The sequence below is a fragment of the Nothoprocta perdicaria genome, unplaced genomic scaffold (genome assembly GCF_003342845.1).
Source record: "Nothoprocta perdicaria isolate Ctin4 unplaced genomic scaffold, notPer1 scaffold_107, whole genome shotgun sequence".
Taxonomy (NCBI): domain Eukaryota; kingdom Metazoa; phylum Chordata; class Aves; order Tinamiformes; family Tinamidae; genus Nothoprocta; species Nothoprocta perdicaria.
In genome coordinates, this window is record NW_020454172.1 from 1,232,244 (window position 1) to 1,259,521 (window position 27,278).

Consider the following 27,278-nt stretch of genomic DNA (forward strand, 5'->3'; position numbering starts at 1 on the left):
CAGTTTTGTTCCAGCCATTTTAAGGCAAATTAAATCTCTAAAAGTTTCCATCCCTAAACCGTCAAAAGGGGCCCTGTGGGAGCCATTTGAATAAATAAGGCTGGGAGGATTTGGCCTGGCATCACAGGTGGAATTTGGTCGCTAAATTCCCTGTTTGTTTGGCCCCCGTGGGGCTCCGTCCCCTCCTGCCATCCCCTCAATCAGGCCAAGGAGTTTGCAGGGGAAGGGGAGAGCTCGGGAAGCCCTTCCAGTCGTAGCACCACAGGGAGGCAGGGCACAAAGCGTCCCTGCTGCTTTCTTGCTTTCTTTTAATATGTAAACATTTTTTTCCAGATAACAGAAATAAAATAAAGATTCTTTCAATAACAGCTGTTGATACAGATTTCAAGTCGCATACATGTGATTTCAGAAATATCAAGCTGCTCAGAAGCAAGTGAGAGATTGCAAGTTATTGCAATACATGTGTAATAAATACCTTTTTATCTTTTTTCCTCTAAGATTGATTTTATTGTGGAAATCTTGGTTTACTTGGTGTATGTTTACGTCTGGATTCCAAAGACCAGAATTGAGATTTTCCCAAAGATCCCGAGCATACTTCCATTATCTGGGCTCAGCCAAGGCGCTGTGGGTGGGAGGAATCCTGTTTATTAGCCAGTTTTTATCTTCTCTCTCTAAAGTTTCTCTCTCCKTGCAGTGGAATCTTGTGTGTGACGATGACTGGAAGGGACCCTTCAGTACCTCCCTGTTCTTCGTGGGTGTCCTGCTCGGATCCTTCATATCAGGACAGCTCTCAGACAAGTAAAGTATATCACACCAAGGCTCTTTGTGACTGTTCTGTAAGCGCTTCTGGGAGCGCGACCTTGCTGCGAGCTGCTTTCTGCAGCTACTCGTGAGGAGGGTGCTGAGGTTTTTATTCTGTGTGTGTCTAATCTGAATGTATACAGGTCTTGCAGAGCAAATATCCTAAATTAAACAGAGCATTACGAAGGTTTAGGGGATGTTTGTCTGCTTTTTTTGTTTGTTTTGCTCTTTCCAGAGCAATCAACCCTGCAGCAAAAACGTTTTCTTTTCTTTCTTTTCTTTTTTTTTTTTTTTTGTTATGCCAGAAAACAGGTGTAAGATACCAAGATCCTTCTGAAAAATCAGCCTCATGACATTCCTTTTTAATTACTTTGGACTATGTTCAGAGACACCCTGAGGCTTGTTTTTCTCTTTTGAAGTCAAGTTTATAATTCTCCCTTCCTAAATACTTGTAGCTTCTCTTCCTCCTCGTCAAATGCAGGGTCTAAGTCCAGTGTTTTTGGGAGCTGGGAAGCGTGACTGCTATCCAGTCATACTCCAGAGAAACAGCACTTTATTTAGGGGAAGTTTTTTGGGCTCTGTTTCTGCAGCCAAGGAGAGCATCTCCTGCTGTCTCAGCCTCTGCGTAGCCCCAACTTCTGGGACTCTCCTGGTAGCTGTGAGGGCAARGGAATGCACAAATACTGCTAAGTGCATGGGGCAGCTCGGCCAGGTGTTCTCATAACCACTGTGAGTAGGGCAGCTAGTTCATGACCAAAGACCAAGTGCATCGAGTGACCGCTGGGGCTGTTCTGGCTGGCCGGGTACTGCTCCCGACCGCCACCGTCTGCTGGTGCGGCCCAGAAGGGCCTCGACGGGGCCAAGCGGTGCCCGAGGAGCAAGCGGTGCTTGAAAYGGGGTTTTGCTGCTGGTGTGTGGTTGATTTCATGGTCGAGTCTTGAAAATGGATTTGTGGGAATTCGTTAGCCTTCCTATCGCGGGCCAAGGCGCCTGCATAGTTACATAGGCATCCAGAGCAATGCACAGGGAGCTGAACCCAGCATGGCTTGGGTTGAGTTTAGTTTTTCATTTCATTTAATACCTCAGTCCTTCAAGGAAACTGCTAAAATCCTTTTTCTTTATTTATTTTTTTTTATTTTTTTTTATTTTTATTTTGATTCACTGATCTGTGCAGTGGTCTGGGTACAGCTTAGAAGAGCACCATACTGCTGTTAGACTGTAATTAATTTGCTGCTCTTAGACTGTAATTAATTTACTTCCTCCTCTGCATTTTATCAGTAAAAAGGAGATAGTGTACCATCAGTCCCCTAAACTTTAAGTTGCACTTAAATTGTAGCTTTGAAATGTTATTTCCTCTTGGCCAGGGAAATTCTTAATGTATTTAGAGCAGTTGAGCATGTCACACGTTTCCTTAACTTCTGCTTTCTGCAGATATTTTTAATCTACCTAAATATACATATGAGTAATCTCGTCTTTTCATTCCTGAAAACTGCTTTCWTGATGTTAAACATATTTTTTTCTTTTGTTTTTAAATCTTTTTGCGGAAGGTTTGGCCGGAAGAACATTCTGTTCATAACTATGGGAATGCAGACGGGCTTCAGCTTCGTGCAGGTCTTCTGTACCAGCTGGGAGATGTTTTCAGTGCTCTTCATGCTGGTTGGCATGGGACAGATCTCTAACTACGTGGCAGCGTTTGTTCTAGGTATGAATTCCTGGTGGGCCAAGTGTGCCTTCGCTCGCCCTCCTTCCTTCCTTGCTCCTTTTCAGGACCAGGGTTGATTTGTTTTGCCAAGCAGCACTGCTAAGAGTGTGTCTTCACCAAGCACGAGTAATTTATGCTTTATTTGGGAATTTCCAGTTGATAGAAACGCACTCTGAATCGATTCTGTGACTTACTGCTCCAAAAGATAAAAAACAGAATTTGAAGCAAAATCCATCTTTAATTGAGATGTATAAGGTCTGATTTCCAGGAGGTTGTATTTTCCATTTAGGGCCTGAATGGATATTTAGTAATTTTGTAAGTTATGAGAGAGAAAAGTAAGCATTGTAAAGTCTCCTTAAAAGAGGCAATAGTAAAAAATAAATGGCATAATAATTCTCGTTTCGTGTACTTTCCGTTTACCACACAGACATCAGAAGAAGGGAGTGTATAATCCTTTGAGAATCTGAGATTTCCAAGAAAATTCTTTATAATTAATAATCACAGTAACTGTCTAAAGCAACAAATGTTGACAATAAATTCCTTTTGTAACTGAGAATTACTTTGATGCTGGATCATTGCATGAAGTAGATCTGTGGTGCCTCTAAAACTAAAGGGCAGAGAGTGGGTTTTACTCTAACTACTCCATGCAATATATTTCAACGACAGTTTTTCAAGTTATTGTTGGTAAGTTCCCTGSTTGCTATTAAGTTAAAACACTAATCTTCACTCTCTTGTTTTGAACAGGCACAGAAATTCTTGGCAAATCAATTCGCATAATATTCTGCACACTGGGCGTTTGCATCTTCTATGCGTTTGGCTACATGTTGCTGCCGCTCTTCGCTTACTTCCTCCGAGACTGGCGGACGCTGCTTCTCGCTCTCACCCTGCCCGGGCTGCTCTGCTTCCCGCTCTGGTGGTGAGTGCAACCGCCTTACAGGGCTTCGCCTCCAGAAGGTCTTGCCAAGAGATTTTGATGATCCAGACTCTGTGCAACCAGCTTTTAACAGTGAAAGCCATGAGTGGAAAGCTAGAAGAACAGGCTTTGCTTCCCTACTAATTCCCTGGATCTTGTAGACCTGAGTCTACAGCCGTGTGAGTGGTCTTTAAGTCATGCCTGAAAGCTCTGTTCTTCGTTTTCTTGTCGGCCCCTAGAAAATTTAGAGATTGCATGTGCAGAGGAATAAAAAAGTAAGAAGACTCCTGTTGGGGTTGAGGGGAAATATATATATATATATATATATATATATATATATTTTACACTTGAATATCCCAAAACCCAGACATGCAGCAAAAAAGGTAGAGTCATGTAATAATTCTTCTCAACTTGAGTAAAGCTCTGACATTCCTGTTTCACAGGCTCACTTTGCCTTTACACTACTCTAAACAGAAGTCTTGTAGCTAGACACCTGTTCACAGCTTCTCTCACATTCAGGTCTGCCTGCTGCTTCCTCGCCGCATTCCCTTCCCAGGGAATAGCTTTTCTATGTGACGTCATTTGGCACTGTATTTCCATTTACACTCCTAACTGACCCTGCTGGAGGGTCCGTGCTCGGGTAACCCAGAAATACCACTTCTTAGTGGCATGTAAAGACGACACAGTCCACACGGTGGTGGTATTTCTTCTCTTACGCTAGCACATATTCCATCTAGTTTCTGTTATGAATTTGAATGACTCATGTGATTTTCCCTTTCTAGCTTGACTTTATGAAAGTATTTATGCTTATTAGTTCTGGGTGTGTTATTCTAAACATTTGCCTCTTAATATACAGAACGCTACTTATATTTTCATATTTCTGAATTCCTTTAATCCTTTTTTTCCATTCTTCGAAAATTTTAAAGTTTTGGTTACTTTTTTTTTCCCTCTCTGAATCATGGCTCAGTTCCTTAGTATTTCTTAAATCCATGAACACATTTCAGTGTGTTCTTTTTCAGTATTCCAACTTGCTCTTTTAACACTATGATTTCAGTTGCTATTGCTGTAATATCTAGAAGGTATGGCAAGTTTTCAGCCCTTCATGCTCGGGCCRGCAGGTGTTAGTGTCTGCAGTAGTGCCGTCTCGGGAAATGCAGGCACTTTATTCTGAACCTTTTTGCAGGGTCATTCCAGAATCTCCGCGATGGCTCATTTCTCAGGGAAGGTTTCAAGAGGCCGAAGCCATCATCCGGAAGGCTGCAAAAATGAATGGCATTACAGCCCCAGATGTGATACTTGACCCTATTGAGGTAAGAGTCATTTAGCGGTGGAGTTGTTTGGTGGACCTGTATGTAATTATGCAAAGTGATTAATTTCCAGACATATGAATTGAGTTAGACCTGCAGTATATTATGCTCTCTAATGGGTAAAATATCGTGCTTTTCCTGAAAAGCCTTGAAGCAGAGTACTATTCCCCCACCTCTTTAAGACTTTAAAGCCTTTGCTGTTTCAGTCCAATGCAGTGTTCTAATGCAAACATYCTTTCCATGCAATTTATAAGTATCTTTTCCTTTTGGAACTGCAGGGAAGGTAGTGAATTTCTTTGATAATTTAGCTATCATTTTATGATCTAAAGATAGCTATATGAAGCCAATGGCAAACTGGCAGAGAGTTTTTTTTTTATTCCAGTGACTCTGAGTACAGTAAGTCTAAGCCCAAACAGATGACGAATATCCTTGTTGGCCACTGGGACCTGGCCATGCTGCTCTGAGAAAGTGTGTGCCTTGGAGCCAGCAGAGAAGGCATGAGACCTTGGCTTTCCTAGCTCTTTGTTTTCTCCCAGCYTCTGATCTTGTTGGACAGAACAATCTGTGTCTCGATGATTAGATGCAGAAAGGAGTGTTTTTGCTTTGAACACATTTTATGCTTTCCCAGTCTAACAYGGGACTAATCGTGACCAGTGGCACTGGAAATAATGGTGTTCTAGTGCAATTTCGACTCTGTATTAAAAAGAGGTCAAAACTCAACTCCCTTTRCAGGACAGAGCTAGCGGTTATCTTTTCTTCCCCATCTCTTCCTCCCAACATGCCACTGTTTCCTCCAGCCATTTCCCCACTGTCTGAGCATTTGCTGGCCTTAAAGCACAGAAGCAGCTCCACATACATTGGAATCTGACCTCCAGAAGTTCGGCAGGCAAATAKTCTACATAATCCAGGCTAATGGCAGCCTCCGTAGACAGATCTGGAAGAATGGCTCTGGCCAGAGTTCGGCAGTTGTGGTTCATTTGGGTTGATAGGTGGCATTTTCCAGTTGTTAGTATGAAGACTGATCTGCTGCTAATGCCACTGTGGCCTGTGYATTCACTTTGTTTACAAGGCCTCTCTCTACCATCCTGAGGAAAACAGCGGAGAATAGTTGGCCATTAAACTGTGATGTGTTKCTATTGAGACTGAAAGAGCTTCATCTTGAGCTGAGGTTAGCTGAGGTGCAAGCAGTCCCCTTTGTGCAGACTTGCTTGTGGAATGGTGGGAAAACCCAGAGCTTCTAACAATGCCCATTCCGCTGGATTTTAATTGTTTTTAACAATTGTTGACGTATTTTTTCTGTTTTCCTCCTCATGCTGTGGACTCGAAAATTCACCCATTCTCAGCAGTGCAGTAGGAGAACAGAAGTTGACTCTGTCTCCTTCCATAAACACAGATGAACATCCTGACACATGGAGGAAAATGAGCTGGATTAAAGGCACTTATTTAAATTCTTAAACTCCTGACCTTTTTTTTTCTTTTCTTTTTTAAGTAAGACAATACTGAGACAAAATAATCTCTGCAAAGTCTGCAGCAGTGCTGTGTTTACCCTGTTCTCTTTGCTTTCTGAAGACTTGCCCTGGAAAGCAGGAGGCACGCATCTTCTCTCCAGTTTCTAGAAAGTGTTTACACTGGGGAGAGGTTYTCAGGAGTCCCAGCTGGGCTCTAGGTCTCATGCAGCTGGAATGTGCATTCTGCATGGAGCAGCAAACAGCTCCCATCTGAAGAGCCTTCCAGATCCCATGTGGCTGGAAGGCAGCAGTTGGAGTATCTAGACCCCAGAGACTTAAAAACATTTAGGATCCGTCAGGTTGACTGGCTGCAGATGAGCTGCCCATTGTAAATAGGTGGTGAATTACTGCCATGTGAAAGGGATTACATTTTTGGGTGATAAGTATCGTGTTTTGCCCTCCCAAGCTTTTCTATGACTTCCTGCTCAGGCCTGTCCTATTAATGATTATACTGCCTGGTTATCCAGCTGCTGAAAGGCAGGGCACTTCTCTCTCATAAACTGTGGCTGTTTAAATTCTACTGTCTTCCTGCGTTTATTTTGTGGTTTGTTTGGTTTTTTTCTTTTTTTGTTTCCCGTTTGTTGGTTTCTTGGCAGCAAATAGTGGTAGAACTGGAGAGTCCTTAGGAACAGTCATGTGATTTATGAGAAGGGGCTGGGAGCTGTAAAGCGTCGGGCAGGCTGGCAGCTGTACAATAGGGAGAACTATTTCCTCAGCAGAAAGCAGAGTCATGAAATCTAATACACTGAAGCTTGATGTGCACAAACAGCAGATCGCTATTTTATCCTCCTGATTTTCACAATATGCACAAAATATGCGTTGGAAATGGTTTTCCCCTCAATACAGGCATTACATCAGCTGTGATGACACATGTGTGCACATTGTCTTGGATAAAGGTTATAAGATATTGAGGAGGAGATAGAGATATATATTTATATATTTAAGTTTAGGAACAAGAGTTAAGGTCCACAAGTCAATCTCCAGGAACTAGTTTGCCAGAAGAAACAGGCACATAACTGAGTATGAAGAGGTTATTGAGAACTAAGTTAAACTAATGGTTGCTTTTGTCTTCTAATGAATATGTTGTGTCTTAGAATACATCTAGCTTTTTCTACTAGTCACGCATCATCTAGCATCATTCCTAGTTTTAAGGAAAAAAAATTGTAAATTAAACTATAACAGAGTTCAGTATATCGTATTTAGATCAGACAGCAAGACTTCTGAAAGGTTTATAGTATTTGGTGATTGCACTGCTTTGAAGCTAAAGTCATAATGTACTTTTATCTGAAAACAATTTACATGAAGGAGTACACGGTGTCAGCAAAAGGCATTCTGTCCTTAAACAGTTGATTAATATATGACATTCACCACTCATGCAGAATTGGAAAATCATGGGAGCAATAAAGCTTTGTGCACATTTTTTTGTGTGTGTTTGAACAAAAAGTAGAGCTTTGTCATGCAAGAGTTATTCTTCTAGTCATAGAAAAAGACTTTTCTTGAATRTTATGTTGCCAACACAGCTAACAATGTGATGAGTGTTGAAATTAAAAATATTTCAGTATTGCTACTCTTTTAATTTGATAACCTTGAGCTGTTAAGGTGAATGTTTCTTTCTTTTTTAGATTTCTAACTAATAGACTCCCAGATTCACATAGGTTCTGTTTTGTATCCATGTGGATAACATTCTTACTGTGAGGCTATAAAAATCAGCATGAACTCGATAAGTGAGAAACCTGTGCTAAATCCTGAAACCTGGCGTCTTTTGTGCTAGCAAATTATGGCGTGTGTAGGAAATGTTTTTTTTCAGCCATATAGTTTTACTTTGTCAGAGTTCACAGTTTTATTCAATGGAACTTGTGCTCTCACAAAGTTACCTTTGACCTGTTTTGAAAAATCCCTCTCTTGCACTTTTTGCTTAAGAATCTAATGTTCTGAGGTTTTTTTGAGTCAACATTCTTAAAAATTCTTTGCTATTGTATAACCTTACCAAGTACACATTTTGTTAGCATGCTTCATGCATGAGTGTGTTTGCATTGTTTGCATAGAAGTTGTTTTATTTTGACAGGCTGGGAGGTTTCAGGAGGAAGAGAGCGCCTTTTTGCTTAGATTCATAGAAAGATTTTTATAAACAGTGTAGATAATGATGGGGAGTCTTCGTCTCATCAAGCAGTTTGTCCYAGAGTTTAAATACATTGCTATTAGTTCCAACGTGAAGAGTCACTTGATAAATCTCTCCTGCTGCTCTTTAATCTCATTATTTCTTACCCTATCTGCAATGGACATAGAGGACAGTTTATTGCTTTCTTYCCTCTGCTGGTCTTTGACTTTTAAGTCTCCCTCAGTCTTCTGGCCCTTAGGCTAAATAAAGCCCATTTCACTCTCTTACAGATCATGTTTTTCAAATGTTTCATCATCTTTGTTGCTCTTTTCTTGACTGGGTGYTGTTGAACTGCATGATCCTCAAGGTGCAGTGCCCTAAACTGGACTTAAGGAACCTGTCAGTTGTGACATTTGAATTGGAAATTAATGCTGTTGCTTTTTATTCAAATGTAAAAATAACAGTAAGCAGGTGCCTTATGTGGCCTCAGGTGCAGAAAATTAATCCAAATTTCAGCCCAGATTTTAAGTGGCTTTAAATTAGGAAATAACAGGTAGTTTTAAGCAAGTTAACCATGGTGGTATTAGACAGGAGAGGCACCTATCCATTAAGAACCTAAGATGCGTGTTCCTGCACTGCAGCATTTTGAAAGGACTAAGAAACTGTCAAAATATTTATGGATAAATTGKTTTTTTGCGAGGCTGGGGTAGATTTGTTTTCACAATTTACCTGTTTGTGGGAAGTTAGTGTTTTTGTTTGTTTATTTGTTTTTTCTTTCCAGCTGCAAGACTTGAATTCCCAGAAGCAACAAGCTTACACCATTTTGGATCTAGTGAAAACCCAAAATATCCGAACRGTCACAATTATGTCAGTGATTCTCTGGTAAGGAAAAGAAATGGTTTAGGAGTCATGGGGAAACACACAGACAGCAAAACAGTAAGAAACTGCCTTTTCAGCACTTTTGCCAGAACCTCTAAGGAATTCCAARGAGGTATGGACAAAAATTGGTTCATGAAATGCTGAGTTACCAGCTGAAGCTAAATGAGTCTCATTCCTTAAGCTCTTTATTTCAGCAACATTTTCTAGAAACACATCTGTTTGTTCTTTCGGAAGTGGTCCAGCCTAACTTGAACCAAATGAACTGACTATGAAGTATAGGAATCTGCCCTGTATTAGGACTCAGGAAATTCTCATATGCCTGGATGGAAGTCTTTTAGGGGAATGATATGGCCCCACATGGAGATCTACTCTTCAGGRGTCTGAACGCAGCACTGGCTAATTTGTGGGGATGTTTTTTTCCTCTCTCTTCCATATTGCCTCTTAAAGGGATGTAACTGCGTTTCAGGTTCCAGTCTGAGGTTTTCCTAGACTCCCGTGCTAAGTGGTCTGTTTCCCTGATATTTAAACCAGCTTCTCTTGCCCGTTGCGGAACACAGTGCTCCTGACACTGAGAAAGGATCTTTAAAGATATTCCTTTGAGGAGGTGTCAGTGCAGTTTCCATGTTGTGCTCCCTTCCTCTAACTCCAAATGCTGACTCACATCCTTAATTGGAAGTGACTAGGGAATTGAGACTGCCTCATTTCTTATAACCGGCATGGTTATAAGAAGTAGAAAGTTCAGAGGCAGAGCCAACTTTACACACATGGGTGTATGTGTATGCACCAATTGTGAAACCTGTTTGAACAGCATGTCTGGTGGGACAAATCATTTCAAAAAACCACAGTGACATGGCAGTGTGTAATGCATTCCTTGTGCTGAATGACTATTTACTGCCTAATAGAAGAAGTTTGTGGTAGGAAGAAAGAGCCAAACATGTGCAACTGACTTGCATAATCTTATCTGCTCTTGCAAATGTTGCAGAAGAGTATTTGGAGAGGGTGGACTGGTTTTCTGCTATTTTTACCTTAATGTCAGTTATTTAACCTCCTTTAAAATCATTTCCCAAAATATATAGTATGCTATTGCTGATCCATGGCAGTGTTTTTGAGCCCCAGAAGGTGTATTCTGAGTTAGAATTTGGAGGGTCTCATACAAGTAGTTCTATAGAGCAGAGTTGGTACAGATGGCAGTACATCACCATCACATATTGCTATTTGAAATAGTCTTGTTTAAGTAGCAGACCTTTAATCCCTGCTAGTTTTGCATCAGGGAGGAGAGAATTAGACATCTCATAACCCTGAAATGTGTAAACATCTCAGAAGTTCTCCTAGAAAGAAAAATGCTGTATGAAGGTTTGGCAGTGTGATAAGCTATGACAAACCGCAATTGGAAGCGGGCTGCAGAAGGCTCAGCTAGTTTATCGCATGCAACAATATGGGAGCGCAGAGGTGGGTGTTTGTGCAGCATCAACAACACTGCATGATAATTGCTTTTGAAATGAATGGCTTTTGCTGGCAGATCACCCACAGAAATGTGGGTTTACCCGTAGTCAGGTGACTTTATGCCCTCACAAATGTACTTGACAACTTTATTTTAAACAATTGGGCCATAAGTGCTCTTTCCATGTGAAGTCAGGAAGACTCATCTTAGTCATATATTTCTGCCAGGGACAGTGATCTACTTGGTACTGCRCAGTGTTTTGCTTCACAGCTCTAGGTTCCCTTATAACATAAATGCTGAAGGAGTGGAAGTGACAAACACTTTACCCCTAATTGTTTTAAASCTACCGGGCCATTTATTTCCTTGTTTGCCATTTGTTACTTGTTGGTGAAGTGCAGCCCTCTCCCAGCGCTTCCCAACAGCTCCCAAACAGCAGGATTGCCTCCAGGGTCGGCTGTGTTTGCTGTGACCAGATGGGACGTGGCAGCAGCACAGTTAAGGTGACGATGTTCCCAACCACGGTGTCCCGATGGAGGCACAGAGCCACGCCAATGTCCCTCGGATGCTCCGCGGCCCGCTCGGCACTGCTGGGACACCATCCTGCTCTCTGTACTCAGAGCAGGGAGGGTAATGACACAAAAGCATTTCTGTCTGCCCAGAGTTCATTATTACTCTTTCTAAGTGTAATGAAAAGCCTCAGCTTTAGAAGCAGGCTAAGTGCAGCAGTCCAGACTTTCAAGMAAAGGCTGTTAACTTCTGTGTCCCTATGTTATGGATGAATCACTTCCCTTTCAGGGTGACCTGAACCATAGASGGCATGTATGAGAAAAAATCAGCCCGAGTAGTGGGGACAGCATCTAAAAGCGACAGAAATGGAGKTTTTTTTGCAAGGGCTGAATGTGAGTGGAAAGGACGGGCAAGGGCAGCGGCGGTGATGATCCCTGCAGCTGCAGGAACATCCTGCACAAGTGAGCTCATAGGCCTGTGCCTCAGCAGGGCTAGCAGCAGCTCCAGGCTTGCCTGACCACGTTAGTGCTGAATAGGGGCCTTTTCTTCTTTTTTAAACTTTGGATTCCAGAGAAACTCAGTAAAGGAAATGCCACAGCACCATGTAACTGTTTCCTTGCTATTTCTTAAGTCAGCACTTCAGATGTTTGCTTCAAAGCTGAAAGAATAGCATAAGTACTGYGTTTGCTTTCCATAGTATAATTGTAATTTCTAAGCTTACCAGAGATGTAAAGAGGTTCATGGTAACTTGTGTTTTTGTGAATCTCAAGAGGAAGAGCAATTCTGTCTGATCCTGTTCCTCTGCTTCTTTCAGGATGATAATCTCCGTTGGCTATTTTGGACTTTCGCTTGACACCCCWAACTTGCACGGAGACATCTATGTGAACTGCTTCCTCTCGGCAGTGATTGAGGTTCCAGCCTATATCATTTCCTGGCTGCTGCTTCGCARTTTCCCCCGGCGATACTCAATGGCTGCCGCGTTGTTCTTAGGAGGCTGCGTTCTCCTCTTCATTCAGCTGGTGCCTGCACGTATGGAATCGTTAGTTGATATCAGACATGTTCCTAGGTGAAGTCCAGTACTGTGCATTGGGCAGATGTGGGCAAAAAGTATCTTGAGGGGACTAAATGTAGATTTTTTTTCCAATTTTTGCCCCTCTTCCATGTCTCTGGGCAACAGTCACAACACAGCATGTCAATTCAAATATATTTTTCTACAGGTGGGACGTTTGCTTTGTGATCTTTTGGGATCAGGACTGCAGTACAGTTTTACCTTCATGTACATCTCTGGTKTCCTGGCAGGCTCCCAGACCAAAACTAGGACTAAACTAAATGGAACTTACTTCCCTAACAGCTGCCAGTGATGATACTTTCTTCTTTAGAGCTTGTGAAAAGGTCATATTCTGGGAAAGTCATTGTGGAAGCATTTATGATGAGGGAAGAGGCTTGTAGTGAGCAAATGTTGATACTTGTTCAGTGGGGAGGAGATTTGTGCAYGATATGTTTGCAAATCAAATAATAAACAAAAGGGAACAAGCCAGTATGCAGAGTTCTAGCAATAAAAAGTTGCTCATGCTTGCAGGAAGGAAAAAAAAGACACCAGATACTGTAATTAGTTAGACAGGAGTTATACAAGCAAAATGAAATTAAGGTACGGTGATTTGCCACAGCTTTGCTGAAGATCTTGCTGCGTTTTTATTCCAGATATTCGTGCCCTGTCTATTCTGCTGGTGATGCTAGGGAAATTTGGGATCACATCTGCCTTTTCAATGGTTTATGTTTACACGGCTGAACTCTACCCAACGGTCGTGAGAAACATGGGAGTTGGAGCAAGCTCCATGGCCTCCAGGCTGGGCAGCATCCTCTCGCCTTACTTCGTTTACCTTGGTAAGTTAGAGGCCGTTGGTTCAGTRCCACATGCTGGGCAGATGCCACTATTTGCAAAGCATCATTTTGGTACCGCCTGAAGAACTCAACACTGCTGACATAACTGCATCTCAGCCAACCTTCTGTGTCGGAAGTGTGTTGCATCGTTGCGTCACAACGTAGGAAACACTAGTGCAAGAGCTTTTGAGAGGAGGTCATCTTGTTGCAAGTAAACTGAAATAGAATAGGTTTCACAGCCTGGCACTCACAGTCATCCTCACAAGCACCAGACTGCATTGCTTGTGTCCAGATGTCAGGTCCAGGATCTGCTGCGATGACATGGAGGTTGAAGGGAACCAACTGTCCATCCTCCCCACGGCTCCTGCATTGTTCTCAGGCTGCAACCCTGTGCAGGTTCTGGGTAGACTTCTTACCCTTTTGGAGCTGACAGCAGTGAGTGTTCCACCCCCTTGAGTCACTGGGATTTGCTGCTCTTTGTCTTCTGATCCTGGGACATGCTGTGAAACTGCAAATAGGTGTGCACACCCAGACACTCATGTCATTCTTCATTCGTACCAGTCCTGCCCTGTGGGTTATAATTCTTTGCATTTCTTTGTTTTTCCATTGAAGGGTCAGACAACATCTTGTTTATGCCTTGTGCTAGCTATGACACGCTAACAAGCTGTAACCAAATGATGACTGATGCTGCTCAGTTTTGCTCAGCCCCAGGTCACAGAGGTTGTTCAGGATTTTTGTTTGACTGTTAAAAACAGGACAATAGTCCTAACACAGAAATTGTGTTTCAGACTTGAAGAGGTACTTTGAGGACTCACAGTCTTCAGCAGATCAAGTCAAATTGCTCTCATTGCCATTGTTTCCTAGTCCCTTAAGTTCCCACATATAAATCAACATCTGCTTTCAATGCTACCCTCTGAGGGTCTCTTTTCTTGCTTTTACCACAAGCTGAAACCTTGTAGAGAGAAAGCCATGGACTCAAGTTCATAGATGCAAATGTTACTGGTAACTTAAAGTTGGTGTTCACTTTTTTTACGTTCTTCTAGGTGCCTATGATAGATTCCTGCCTTACATCCTCATGGGGAGCCTCACTGTGCTATCAGGAATTCTCACTTTATTTCTGCCAGAAAGCTATGGTATGCCTCTTCCTGACACAACCGAGCAGATGCTCACAGTGAAAGGGTAAGTGTCTCCTTCTCATCTGCTTTTTCAGTAAATCTGTTCTATCTGTAAAATGATATACATGTATATTTTGGGGTATGTTTATGGGTATACTCGGGGGAAGGATTTGACTGCAGTAATTTAGTTAATCCTTCTGCTGAAAAGGTAAGCGCCTAGTTGGAATCTTGGTCACTCGTTTTCACGTCCGTGTGTACACATTTAGGCTCCAAAGTTACTGTTTTACTCTGACTGAATAAAGATAGAGGAAAGCGTTTGTAAAAAAATATACAGCCATATGTTTTAAAAAGTGTAGTGATGCTTTGAGTTTTAGTCAAAATATTTTTGAGTAAATTGGCTGGTTAAAAATGGTCTGTCAGTTAAATGGTCTTTAGTTTTATTCTGTTTTGGATGATTTTACAATATTGAATGCTGTTAAAATATTTTACGTGTTCTTAAAGTCATATAAACACTGGTGAAAGGCTGAACTCTTGCTTTTAGTTTCATTGAACTAAAAGGGCTGTGAGAATATTTGTCCTTTTGCTATGACTCTGACTTAGCAAGGTATTTTCTCATACAAGTACTACTATCTACTTTCCTTTATTTTTCCCCCCCTCTTTTCTTTTTTTACAGACTAAAATACAGGCCAGCATCTAATAGTACAAGAGTTTCAAGTGATGAAGAAGAAAATCCAGTGATTTTGAAAAGCACAGCCTTCTGATGAAACTCCTGTCTACTTCCTCGTGGACTGAAAGTTAAATGGACTTTTCTTTTAATATTCCTTCTAGAAAGGGCTAGTGGCAACACTYTGCTTCCTGTAATTTTAACTTTATTTATTAATTTGAACACTGTGTTCCATACATTCTCTTTTTATATGACCGTAAATACTGTATAGCCTTTAATGAGATTTTCAGCCTCACTTGTTTTGGTGCACCAGTAACATGGGACAGTATCTGATCAATCCTTTGTAACTTTAAGCATAGAGTTCAGATGAAAGATGCTTGAAAATTARTTCAAGGGCTGGCAGAGTACCTGGATTCCTCAATGAACCTTCTTCAGAGATTAATACATATCAAGAGTTAAAAATTGCCRGAGAAAGCTGCTAATTAATCTTGACTCCTTGACTTCTGCCACTGGGCAGARGGAAATTTATTTATTATAGTAAAGGTCATGAAAACATGGCACTTGGTAATCCTATTCAAGTGACTTTGCACATGCTGAACTTTTCAACTAATTCAGGAAAATGAAAAGAAAGATCCTCAAAGTTAAAATAAAACTTGATATGTTTTAACTCAGAATGGATTGAGAGGATCATCTTGTACAAAGTATTTCTAGCATTGAAGTTTTGCAAGCTAAATTCCACTTTGTTTCCAATACTGTTTTTTCAGATTTAGGCATATGATGATATTGTTTACATCTGACACTGGAATGTGACCGTCTTTAAGGCCATTTTTAGTTTAAATGATGCAAAAGGTTTCAACTGTGTGTGGAAGGTGGTGCTAGGTTGCGTGGGGTTCTCCCTGTTTGATTGGCATTAGAAGTTTTTCTGTCTAAATTATTTCGAAAGTCTTTGTGCAATCTGAATGACAGAAGCAGAGAAGTGTAGGTGTACTTTCTGAATGGTTTTTTCTCGTCTGTTTTTGTTCTTTCACACACTTGCGTGCACAACACAATATGAYATTTACAGCTTTTTGTTTGTTTGTTTGTTTTCTATGCCACTATACTGACTTTATGTGGAGGAATTTACTGAGGACAAAATGTACTATAAACTTCTGGCCACTGATTCTTGATTCTGAAGTGTCAAGTGCGTGATTTTTGAGGTCTGTATGTCATAAAATCAGTGAGAAAGAAAGAAAAGAAGAAAAAAGAATAAGAAATCATGTTGACAGTTTGCCAAGAAATAATTTGTTGCCTCATAGAGGTTTCTTTAAGAAACAAAAAAAAAAAAAGCCTGTGTTTCTTTTTTTTTAAAAAAAAAAAAAAGCCTATATCTGTGTGTCGGTCTCATTTGTGCTGTTCTGAAAGTGCATTTGCATTATGCTGTGAGAGATTTGAATAATGAAAGCATTGTTTTTTGTGGCACTTGTGTTTTGTCTTGTCTTGTAAAAGGTTTAATAAAACAGAATCTGAACACCTATAGTCAAAGCGGTAAAGGGCCTTACTTTCTGGCACGGCAACTGTTTACATAAGAGTGCAGCGTTTTGCTGCTGCGCTTAAATATTTGGGATCAACTGGTTTGAGGCTTTTCTTAAGCATCACCCCTTATTCCACCCGTAGTTGGCTTGATGTGCTGCTCTGTGCCCGTTGAACCTGCTTGCACTGGAAACGAGATGTGGAAAGCTGTAGCCTGCACATGCCATGGGTTTTCCCTTCCTGTGACAGCTGTCCTAGCTGTAAGCTTTCTCTTCTTTCCCCACATCTTTGTCTGTTTATTTCCATCAGTGGGATTGGGATGATCGGGATGTAGCCGGTAGTTGCTACTGCTGCCGTGTCACAGAAGGATGGAGAGAAACTTGTCAAAGTGTCATGGTGTCGGCTCCTCTGAGATRGGAAATCCCAAATTTTGAGCAAATTCAGTGTCACTCCTGCTCTGGTGGGTGGCAGGTCCCTTGCAGCGGGGTTAGGAAGCAGCGWTTGACTGGAAACTGGTGCAAAAATGGGGAGTGAGACTTTGCAAGCTTCCCTGCCCATCACTTAATGGCCTCGACATGAGCAAATCCATGCCAAGAGTGCAGGAACCTGCCGCCCTGTCAAGCTAATTAGGGCTGTGACCGTCCCCTTGYCCAAAACACACAGTGCAGTTTGCTGGTTCCTCACATTTCTGAAATCCCCATTGCCAGCAACACAGTGTGTGCTCAAAGGCAGGACCAATGTGTTTCTTTGAGAGTCTTATCAATTCTGGAGTGTTAGGAACTGGAACATTCTGAAGCATCTTTGCATGTGTGTGTTTTGGAAAAAAACAAGATTGCAGGAACTTGATATGAAACACCTTTAGCTGTAACTTCCTAGGCATGAATTTGCCAGTGTAAACAACTGTGTCTCATAAGCTCTCCTATAAGTTCTCTCTGCAAATACCCTGAAATGTTCGGATCTGTGCTTGTTTGATACATTATCCCGTACTGATCCATTACAGAAATTCCTGACCTGAGATTTTAAAGTGCAAATAGCTGATTTAGCTGCTGTTTTTCTCCACCGTTTTATCCAGGTTTGTGCCTCAACAGTGAGACTTTACGTACTTGAGAACAAGTCTCTGAAGTACTCTAATGTTTTCTAAGTGATTTTGAGCCTGCCAAATTGGGAATCTCCCAATTATGACTTAATGCTGCAAAAACACAATGACAAACTCAGGGTCACAAAAGGTATTTCCTTCCTTGCTAATCTTTTTAAAAGCAGAAAGTGTGGATCAGAACAGAGCTGATGATTACAGCACAGCGGATTACTTCATTTTCCTCCTCTGATTCTCAAGATCAGCTTTAAAACTGGAGCTTGTCAGGCACAACCAGCTTTAAGTAGTCCATGTTATTTCTTACAAACAGGCACAACGGGAAGTCACAGCAGGGCATTTCAGGTTGTTTCTGCCTTAAAGAGTTAATGTTTTTGCTAGCAGTGTTTGAATGCAGCTCAATGCCAGGTCTGCTCCCGTGCTGGGCACTAATCAAAGAGCCATTGGGGTGTGTTGTGCTTTGGCAAAACCATCCTTTGTGCTGGGAGTGCTCCAGGTGCCTTGGGAGCAGCCAGGAGCGAGTCCTTGGCAGGGGGAAGGGGCAGAATTTGCCTTTGAAGGGGACCTGCGGTAAAGCCAAGGGCTGCCCACCCGGGTGAAGTGGCCCTGGGCGCTGGGGCTGCCCGTAACCTGGGAGGGATGGCTGCGATGCTGCTTGCCTGGTGCTGCACTGGGAAAGGCTCCGCACACGGAATGAATCCCCTGTGCGGCACTGGGAGCACCGGGAAGGCTCCACACATGGAATCCCCTGTGCTGCACCGGAGAAGGCTCCGCGCACAGAATCAATCCCCTGTGCTGCACCGGGAGCACCAGGAAGGCTCCACACACGGAATCCCTTGTGCTGCACCGGGAAAGGCTCCGCACACGGAGTGAATCCCCTGTGCTGCACTGGGAACACCAGGAAGGCTCCACACACGGAATCCCTTGTGCTGCACCGGGGAAGGCTCCGCACACGGAATCAATCCCTTGTGCTGCACCGGGAAAGGCTCCGCACACGGAATGAATCCCCTGTGCGGCACCGGGAGCACGGGAAGGCTCTGCACACGGAATCCCTTGTGCTGCACCAGGGAAGGCTCCGCGTGCCCCCGAGCCGGGACCCGGGCTCGCTTGGTGCCAGCGCTGGCGCCGACTCCCTGCAGCGCCTCGGCTGCTTCACCAGGCCAAACACCTAACTGCATTCTTCAAATTGCACCTGGCTTCGCTCCAGGGACACAAACGGCCTTCGTTGCGAGGACGGGCACCACCGAAATCTCCCCCTCCTCACCTACCCCCGTGGTAAAAACACGGAGGCCTGGAGGTTCCTCCAGGGCCTTTCACGGCATCGCTCTGGCATCGCTTCTGCTGGCTGCTCTGCTGAGGACGGGGTCAGTAATGGGAATTTCACCCCTCTGTTTGCAGCTGGTTCTTCCCCGTGCTCACAGGGACCTTTTCTTTTGGATTCTCTCCAAGGCTCTGCAGGCAAGAACGGGAGCAAGCTGCAGTGTTCTGCTACTGGTGGAACGGAAACTTTGTGTGGGGTGGCTGTAAATGTTTGCTTTGAATTGTTGCCTTAAAACATCACATCAGCWTAGCTGGTGGGGAGCATTGCTTACGAACACGCGTGGGGGTGATGTAGCCTCCCAGCAATGGCCTCAGCCCTGTGCATAAGAAGACAAGTGAAAGATTGGCTTCTAAGAATGCACCTATTCCTAGTTGATTCTTAATGTAGCTTTTCTAACAGAAAAAATGCTTATTGTTTGCAAAACTCAGAATAAAATCCCTCTTTTCTTTTTTTGTAGCATTAATCTTTTAAATAAAATCTTTTTTTGCATTAAAAACAAAATCCCTTCACTTGAAGGAAGCTGTTTGCGGAGCTTGGTGTGAGCTCAGAGGCAGTTACCTCTAAACCTCGGGCTGCTCCTACACTAATCTGCTCCCTCTGCGAACAGAAATCCTGGAAAGGGGCGGGAAAGCCAGTGGAGAGGGAGGGGAACCCCTGGGGCCCCCTTGAAGGGCTTTCCCAGGTGCTTAATGAGGGGGGAAAGTAGCAGCCGATGGAGAGCTGATCCAGTTCCCGACGGGAAGGGTTTTCCAGCACGGAGGAGCCTTTTCCACAGCGCAGCCTCCTCGCGGGCCGGCCCGGCTGCTGCCAGGGCCGCTCGTCCCCCCCGCGCCCCCAGGTCCATCCCGGGGCCCCGGGAGCAGCCGCGAACGCGCGGGGAAGCCCCGGGCGCGGGGGAGCCGCTCGCAGCGGAGCTGCCCGCGCGTGGGAGCGACCCGGAGCGCGCGTGGGAGCGCCCGGGAGGGAGCGCGGCCGGGGCCGTGCGCGGCGCCGTGTCCGTGCGCGGGGCCGTGTCCGTGTCCGTGCGTGGGGCCGCCCCGCCCGCGGGAGGCCGGCCGCGGCGGTGGGAAGGGAAAGCGAAAGCGGCCGCGGGGCCGGAGCGGAGCGCGGAGCGCGGGGGTGCGCGCAGGTAGGAGGCGGCGGGACCCCCGCGAGAGGAGGAGGAGGAGGAGGAGGAAGGTGCGGGGGGTGGGGAGGAAGCTCCGGGACCCCCGCGGTGCCGGCCCCGCTCCTCTGCTCGGGGCCGGGGCCGGGGGAGTGGCAGCTCTGGGATGTCGCGGGTGGCACCGGTTCTAATGAGCACTAAGCTCGAGTTCTGCCCAGCCCACGCGTTAACGTGGGTCTGGCTCGTGGGCACGTTGSGGCTTGGCCCGCGGGAGCCCGGGGAGGGGGGTGAGCACAGGGCCRGGGCGCAGGGGCTTTGGTGGCCGTCCCCATGCCCAGGGTCTGACCCCCACCACGTCCTTTGGGGAAGCTCTTCCCATCCCCGGGAACCGCCGGCTGCTCTCAGGTGTCCCAAATTGGGGAAAATCCTCCTTGTGGGCAGCCCCACACAGGCTGCCAGGGCACTAGTGGCCGGGTGGATCCAGCCTGGGTGAATTTCTGCTCATCCCATCTTCTAAACTGGCCCCAGTTCGCACAGCGGGGAATCTGGCTCCCCTGGCTGCTTGGAGATCAGTTGCCAGTTATGTTTATGGTTGCCAATTAAATGTTTGGGTCTGTTGCTTTGGAGAACTTTGTTTTTCCACGAGAAAAGCGTTCATTTTCCCAGGAGCCCCGCAGGCTTCGGGGCGGCTCTTTGAGCAGTTCATGCACCAGCCCCTTCCCTGGTGGCAACCAGGACACCCCAGAGGAGCTGCAGCCCGGACGGTTCCCTGCGTGACCCGCTGCTGCAGAGCAGATGCTTGCGCTGCTGCCCGAGCGCAGGGGCTGCCCTGGCTCTTCCCACGCGGGGTGACGAGGCCGGGGCTTCCCTGGGGCCTTTCCAGGCCTCACCTCCGCGCGCGAGCCCGGGCAGGAGCAGCTCCCTCCTCGCCAGAGCCCCCATTGCCTGTAGGCAGAGCTTGTACAGGGAGCTTGTAGATGGGAAGATGCTGCCTCTGCAGGCAGCCGTCTGTGCTGTGCTGGGTGTGTGCGGAGCTCCTGGGGAACAGGAGGGCACCCTGGGGACCCAGCCCTGCTGCTGCTGCAGCTGAGATGCTCTGGGCAGCCCTCGGGTGCCAAGGGGCCCTGCGGAGAGGCCAACAGCTCTGGGAGGCCGCGGGGAGATGCTTGGCTGCCAGTGCGGAGCTGCTGGYGGATGCTCTGGGTGCTCCGGTGCCGCTCGACCGGAGCCCACAGCCCCTCGGTGCGGGGGCGCCCCAGAGCCGGGGCTGTCCCGGTGCGGGAGCTCACACCTCTGCATGCAGCCGCGCTCGCGCTGGCGCCTTCCCGCCCAGCCCAGCCTCTCCCGCCCGCGCGGGGGCTGCGGGGGCCCTCGCTGTGCCCTGTGCTGAGCACAGCCCCACAAGGGCACTCGGGCTGCTCGCTGCTGCAGCGGCGCTGCACGTGCTGCAGTGATTGCATGCACTGCATGTGCTGCAGTGCTTGCATGCGGTGCAGGTGATGCAATGCCTGCATGCAGTGCGTATGCTGCAATGCTTGCACRCAGTGCGTGTGCTGCAGTGATTGCMTGCACTGTACACTCGCAATCCCCAYGCGGGCCACGATTTCGTGGTTGCCATGAGGTTGCCCATCAGACACAGCGGGGTCCACCCGAACTCGCCCTCCTGCCTGCAGCCAGGAGAGGGACAGGGCTCGGAGCAGCTCCGAGCAATCCCGGCAGCATCAGGAGGCTTCACTGCTTTGCACAGGAGCATCCAAGCTCTCGTGGCGCACGGCCAGTCCGCACCGTGCTCGTCTCCTCGTGCTCTTTGCAAACACCTCGCTTCTCCACCAGCAAATGAGCGTGGCCAAAGGGCGGCCGGTGCGGGCCCCTCTCCGCAGTGGCCGAGCGGTGGCCGATGGTCTCAGACACGAGCGCCGCGCGCGGCAGCTCCAGCTGCTCCGAGGCTGTTTCCCATCCACATGTTCTCCRTGACGTGTGTTAGAAAGCATTGTCACTGGGCAGGTTTTGCCTTTCTGTGTTTATTGCCCTTCCCTCTGTCTGCACGGGCTTTTGGACCCTGAGTTAATGATTTGTAGGAGGTAATAAAATGTAATATGGGCCAGACAGGTGCTCGGTGCCCAGGGCTTCCCAGTGCCAGGAAAGGGCTCTGCAGAGCTCACTGACCCCAGGCCAGCCGGCAGCCTCTTGGTGTAACGTTCTGGGCAACCCATCGATGTCTTTGCCCACGGCTTTTAATGCCCATTCATAAGTCACTGTTTGTGGGATGCGTTTGGAGTTTTTCATGGCACCACGTCAGTGTTTTCTTGCAGCGCCACTGCTGTCCCAGAGGCTGCTCGAGCAGTGTGGGAACCAGCACCGCTCCGTGCCCAGGTAGTGCCCAGGGCAGAGATTAGATGGAGGGAGAGGATTGGGCCGGGTGCGCTCACCCTTGGAGTTCAGACCCGGCCGCTCTGCGGCTTTGCTGAGCGCCGCTGCGTTTCACACCTTGACGTTTCTGCACATGTTTCAGCGCGGAAGAGGCTCCGTCAAAAGCCCCTGTCAGGGYTGGTGACGGTGGCGGCAGGCTCAGTTTGGGAGGCGCCGGCCCSAGGCGGCGCGAGGAGGGCAGAGCTGCTGCCGCTCGCGCCGCCTCCTCCGGCACCGCCGTGGTCAGGGGAAGCGGCGCGTGCGCCRGGGCCGTGAGAACCAGCCCGGCTCCGGACGCCCCTTGGGTCCCTCTGGGTGCCCCGGGGGACCCAACCCCAAGGGGCCTTCGTGGAGCTGGGACATGTGGGGCAGGAGCGGGGCAGCTGCTCCAGGGATGCTCGTGTATGTGTCTGCACCACAGGGAGCTGCTTTGCAATAAAGCACAGGGGAGATGYCCCAAATCACTCGTGTTCCCCTGGGGTGGCTCATCTTGTTGGAGAGAGTGAGCAGGGCCTTTCCTTGCTGCTCGTGTGATCCGGATGGGATCTTAGTCCCTCTGGCTGAGATGCACCATGGAGCCTGCCGTGCTTTCCAGCACTTCTCCCACGAAAGAGCATTTGCTGGGAGCGACTCCTACTGCGGAGCGAAGTGCTGGTGTTTCCRACTCAGCACCGAGCGGCTCCCCTGCTCCTCTGCAGTTTGCAACAGCCACATTCTGATAAAAGCAAAAAGAAACCGAAATCATGAGCTAGCAGTTTGCAGAGCTGAACAAGGGGCTCCCGTCTGCGGCACCGGCTGCTCCGCGTGCTCCGGGGCGCTGCACCTCTCCACACTTTCGGGTCCTTGTGTGTGTGCCAGAGCTTAGGAATCTCCCCCCGGCTAATGCTGCTGTGTGTGGAGCAGGTGAGCAGCCTCCTTGCTGTGCTCAGAAACCCCATTTCTGGGCATTGCCCTTCTTTTATCATTTATTTTCTGGTAGGGGGGTAACTCCAGTGTCATTCTAGTGGCATTTTAATGACTTTCCATAATAGTAATGTCAATAATAGCCCAGTGCTGCGGTGSTTTTGCTTGTGTTGGAATAACAAAGGCAGGGAAGCGGGTGCTGTAAAGGCATCAAGGGCTGCGGATGTCCCGGCAGGCAGGGACAGGTCCGGGGCCATTGAGCCGCAGAGCTCTGGGGCTGGGATGGAGCCGAGGATGTGCGCGATGGGGATGCGGATCCCGCCTTTCCTCCCCACTTTGGGAATGCACGTCCACATTCCCAGTGGTGGGAATGGGTGGTTCRAAGCCTGCGGGGCAGCTCTGCCCGCTGCTCTGCCTTGCTTTTTTAAGGCTTGATTAATATATAAGGGCAGGAAGCGGAAGAGGTTGCCGGCCGTGTTTGCAGCGCGGGGTTTCGCGCGCGGGGCCGGGCAGGATGCTCGGTGCTGGTGTCATCGTGTGCCCATGTCCCCAGCGTGGCCACCGCCTGCCCTGCCCTGTGTGGGGGCCAGGACGGACCGTCTTACTCAAGTGTAAAAACGGAAGAAAAAGAGTGTTTCTTGGGTTCCCTGCGACAATCCGGCGCCTTTCACCATCCCAGCCTCCCGGCCGTCCTCCAGCTGCACGGTGCCACGTGTGCGCTCCGTGGATCTCCGAGGATCTCCAAGGAGCAGTCAGGACGTCAGGCTTTGTGCAGAGCATGGCCTCGCTGCAGGAACCAGGTAGAAACAGAAGCCACAGGAACCAGAAGYCGCCGGGTGGCACGTGTGCTAATGGGGGTAAAACTCATCCAACTTTGGGTATTTTTTCCATGACACTTTTAACAGACACCACAAAATGGTTCTTCTGCTCCCAGTTGTGGTAGGGTGGGAAACACTGCCAGGAAAGCTGCTCTTGGAAAAGGAAACTTAGGAAAGTGCCTCTTTATGCCACTCGCATATGATTATTCCAGCATTCCACACCTGAGGTTTTGCAATGATTGATTCCTCCGTTTTTCCAGTGTAATTCTGCCTGGCAGCTGTGGCTTATTGGGATTTCCCAGGGCATTTTGCACCAAGCGCKGGGTGCTGTGGGCGAGGGCACCACCTTGGCAGGACATCGCCAGCGAGTTGCTCCATACATGTCCAAGGAAGCGAGCACAACTGGAAGCAGTAATCCGAAATGAATACAAATGCGAAGCTTTTAGAGGAGCCAGCAGCCCTGGYTACCTCGTGTTATTTGCATTCGCTTCTCCAGGGAGCAGCAGTACCAGGGATCAGGGAGAGGGACGACTGCAGGATTCCTGTTCCTGGAAGCTCCTCAGTGGGATCCTGGACATCGGGAGCTTCTTCGGGGCTCCCTTTCCACACAGTTTGACATCAAACCAGCGTCTGCTATGCCTGCCAAAGGTGGACTCTGATCCCATAGATCAGCGAGGATATTCGTATCAACTCAGGCTTTTATGCACCAAATAAAACCCTATAAATCAAGCTGTGAGCTGGTTAAGAGAGAGGAGCCGAGCTCTTCTGGGAAGCCCTTGGCTTGGCCAAGGCGCCGCGGTCGTTACCGGCCCCTCCAGGGCTGCTCCTCAGACCTYCCCTTTCCGGAGGGCTCCTCACAGCTCCCATCCCGAGACTCGTGCCCAGCCGGCGGGCCCCGGCCGCGCTCCGCGCTCCGGCATGGAGCAGCTCTTCCCTCTCGCCCGAGACTCCGTCCCTCGGCCGAGGGTTTCCAGCAAGCTGGAGCGTCCATGAAAAGCCAGGAGATTCCCCCCACTTCCACCTCTCATTGCCCAGCGCCGAGTCTGCCTTAAATCCCATACTGGGTGGGAAAAAAGGACTTGGATYCTGAGGACGGACTGTGCAAAAGGTTGAGTCTGCTGCTCTGTTTGCTCGGTTTGTATATTTGTATTTTGAGGCATGTTCCCTCTGCATTTCATACACCTCTTTCTGTCATGCTGGAAGTGAACCTTGTGGCTGCACACATAAAGGATTTAGAAATCTCTCACTAATAAAGTATATTTTTCTAGTGTTAATAGTTATGAAATGACTGTTTCTGGTCTGGGCCAGCCATCCTTAGGCTTTTGTGCTGCATCGCTGCAATTCACAGAAACCAAATGATTCAGAGCGAGACCTTTCCGGAGGAGACACCTTCCTGGGAAGTTTTCCGTCTTGCACTTGATTTAAAAATACAAGGGATTTTGTGGGGAGAAGGATTCCGGTAAAAGAAAGTATTGGTAGAGATAATCTGCTTTGCACAGAAATGGTCTGTTTTGTGTGATTTATGAAAAACCGATTTCCTTTCTTCTTTCTGCCTTCTACACTGCTTCCTTCCTCCTCCGCTCACAACAACTTTTTTTTTTTTTCTGCTTTTTTTTTCTGATTTTTTTTCAAGCAACTTTTTAAACATTTTTTTTTGCTGAAGCCAGCCAGCCAGCCAGCTGCTGGCTTTGCTTTTTATTCTTTGCAAGCCAAGTGAAAGTGGCAGCGTTTGCCGAATTGCTCTGCAAAATGCACCAAAGGTGACAAACTGCCTTGATGCAACTAATGCAAACATGTATATATGTATATATGTGTATATGTATATGTGCATAGGCACAGACTCACATGCACATGGCACTTGGAGGGAGAACAGCGGTGAGCACCTGCAGGAATGATTGCGCTTGGACAGCAGGGGTAACAGATACCTTAAAAGACTGAAAATCCAGGTTTCCTCGGACATGTCCTCGGTCRGGTTCACGCTTTCTTTACCCGTGTGACGCGTTGTCACGCATGTCACTAGAGAGCCCCGCGCGGCGCCGGCGTTCGGCTGCAGTAGAGCAAGGGCCAAATTCAAGATCTGAAACCGGGGGAGATTATATTCCGCACTGCATAAAGGGCACCTCTGGGATTTTCAGTTCTCCTTCCCCGCAGGCTTGCACGCGGGACCGCGGCAGAGGAGCTGAAAAATAAAGYTTTTTTTAGTTTTAAATAACAGCTGTGGCTTTGGAGATGGTCCCGTCAGGCGTGCGGTCGGCGTTTCCCAGCGGCCGTGGAGGTGAGCGCGAGTTCAGCCCCGCTGCGCCCGGCTCTGCTGGAGCCTCGCAGCGACTCTGGTAGGGGAYGGTGACAAATGTCCCCGGGGGCTGAGGTCCCTGGGCACGGACATGAGCGGGACCCGAGGAGTTACCTGTGCTTGGAATTAAGGACTCCCTGCAGAACCATGCGTGGCTCCTTCGCAGAAGCGTGCAGTGCCAGCGGCTGGATTGCTCCTTTCCACCAAAGTCTGGCGTTGCAGGGCTGGGCAGGTCCCTCTCCGCCTCGGCGTGGGGAGCCAAAAGGGGCTGCTGGGGAAGGAGGGCTCCGTGGTCCTGCCTTGAGCCCCCTCCTCCAACCCCACGAGCGTTTCCCCTCCCAAACGGGACGTTTTGCCTTGGCCCCATCACAGTGCACGGCAGGACGAGGTGGCGGAGCCGCGTTTGGCCCACAGCCCCGCACTGATCCCRGGGTTTGCTTGCCTCTAAACGCAAGAGCAGAGATGTAAGCACTGCAGCCTGGAGCGGCTGCTGCGGTGACCCCCTGTGCCCCTCAGACTGCCAGGAGACGGCTGCTTTCCTGGATGTGCAGGAAAATGCACTTTTCCAGCAGGAAAATCCATGATTCCAGCAGCTAAATGGATTTCTCCAGCAGGAAAACTCACATTTCCAGCAAGAAAATGGACTCTGCAGCCCATACTTGGTGTTGCCCGTTGCACCTTCCACATGTGAGGGAGCACAGGTCCGAGCTGGACCATCGCTGCCGTTCCCGTGGGATGCGGTCTCCCTTTCCCGCCTGCCCTCGTGCAGGGGAGTTCAGCTCACGTGGAAGTGCCTGGATGCGAAAGCCACTGAGAAGCTTCCTGGCCACTTCCCTTTTCCCATGGGTAGCCTTTGCTTTGCTTCTCCTTCCCCAACCTGGCTGGAGCTTGGGCTTCCAGCACAGCTGCAAACTTTGCATCTCGTCACTGGCACCACCTGGGCCCTAACACGTTTGGGACCAATTCTGCTTTAATTGCGCTTTGGGAATGCAGTAAATAAATAACGAGGAAAGG

General features: G+C 47.6%; 1 protein-coding gene across 1 annotated transcript; it reads left to right on the forward strand.

Annotated features, from left to right (window-relative positions):
* The first annotated feature begins 744 nt into the window (after positions 1-744).
* On the forward strand, positions 745-15,999 carry LOC112952446 (solute carrier family 22 member 5-like). Its single transcript, XM_026045311.1, has 9 exons — positions 745-798; positions 2,349-2,503; positions 3,248-3,419; positions 4,600-4,726; positions 9,111-9,211; positions 11,971-12,185; positions 12,858-13,040; positions 14,081-14,216; positions 14,826-15,999. Exons 2-9 carry the CDS (start codon positions 2,380-2,382, stop codon positions 14,911-14,913), a joined length of 1,146 nt encoding a protein of 381 aa, XP_025901096.1. The 5' UTR covers positions 745-798; positions 2,349-2,379; the 3' UTR covers positions 14,914-15,999.
* Positions 16,000-27,278: the final 11,279 nt, after the last annotated feature.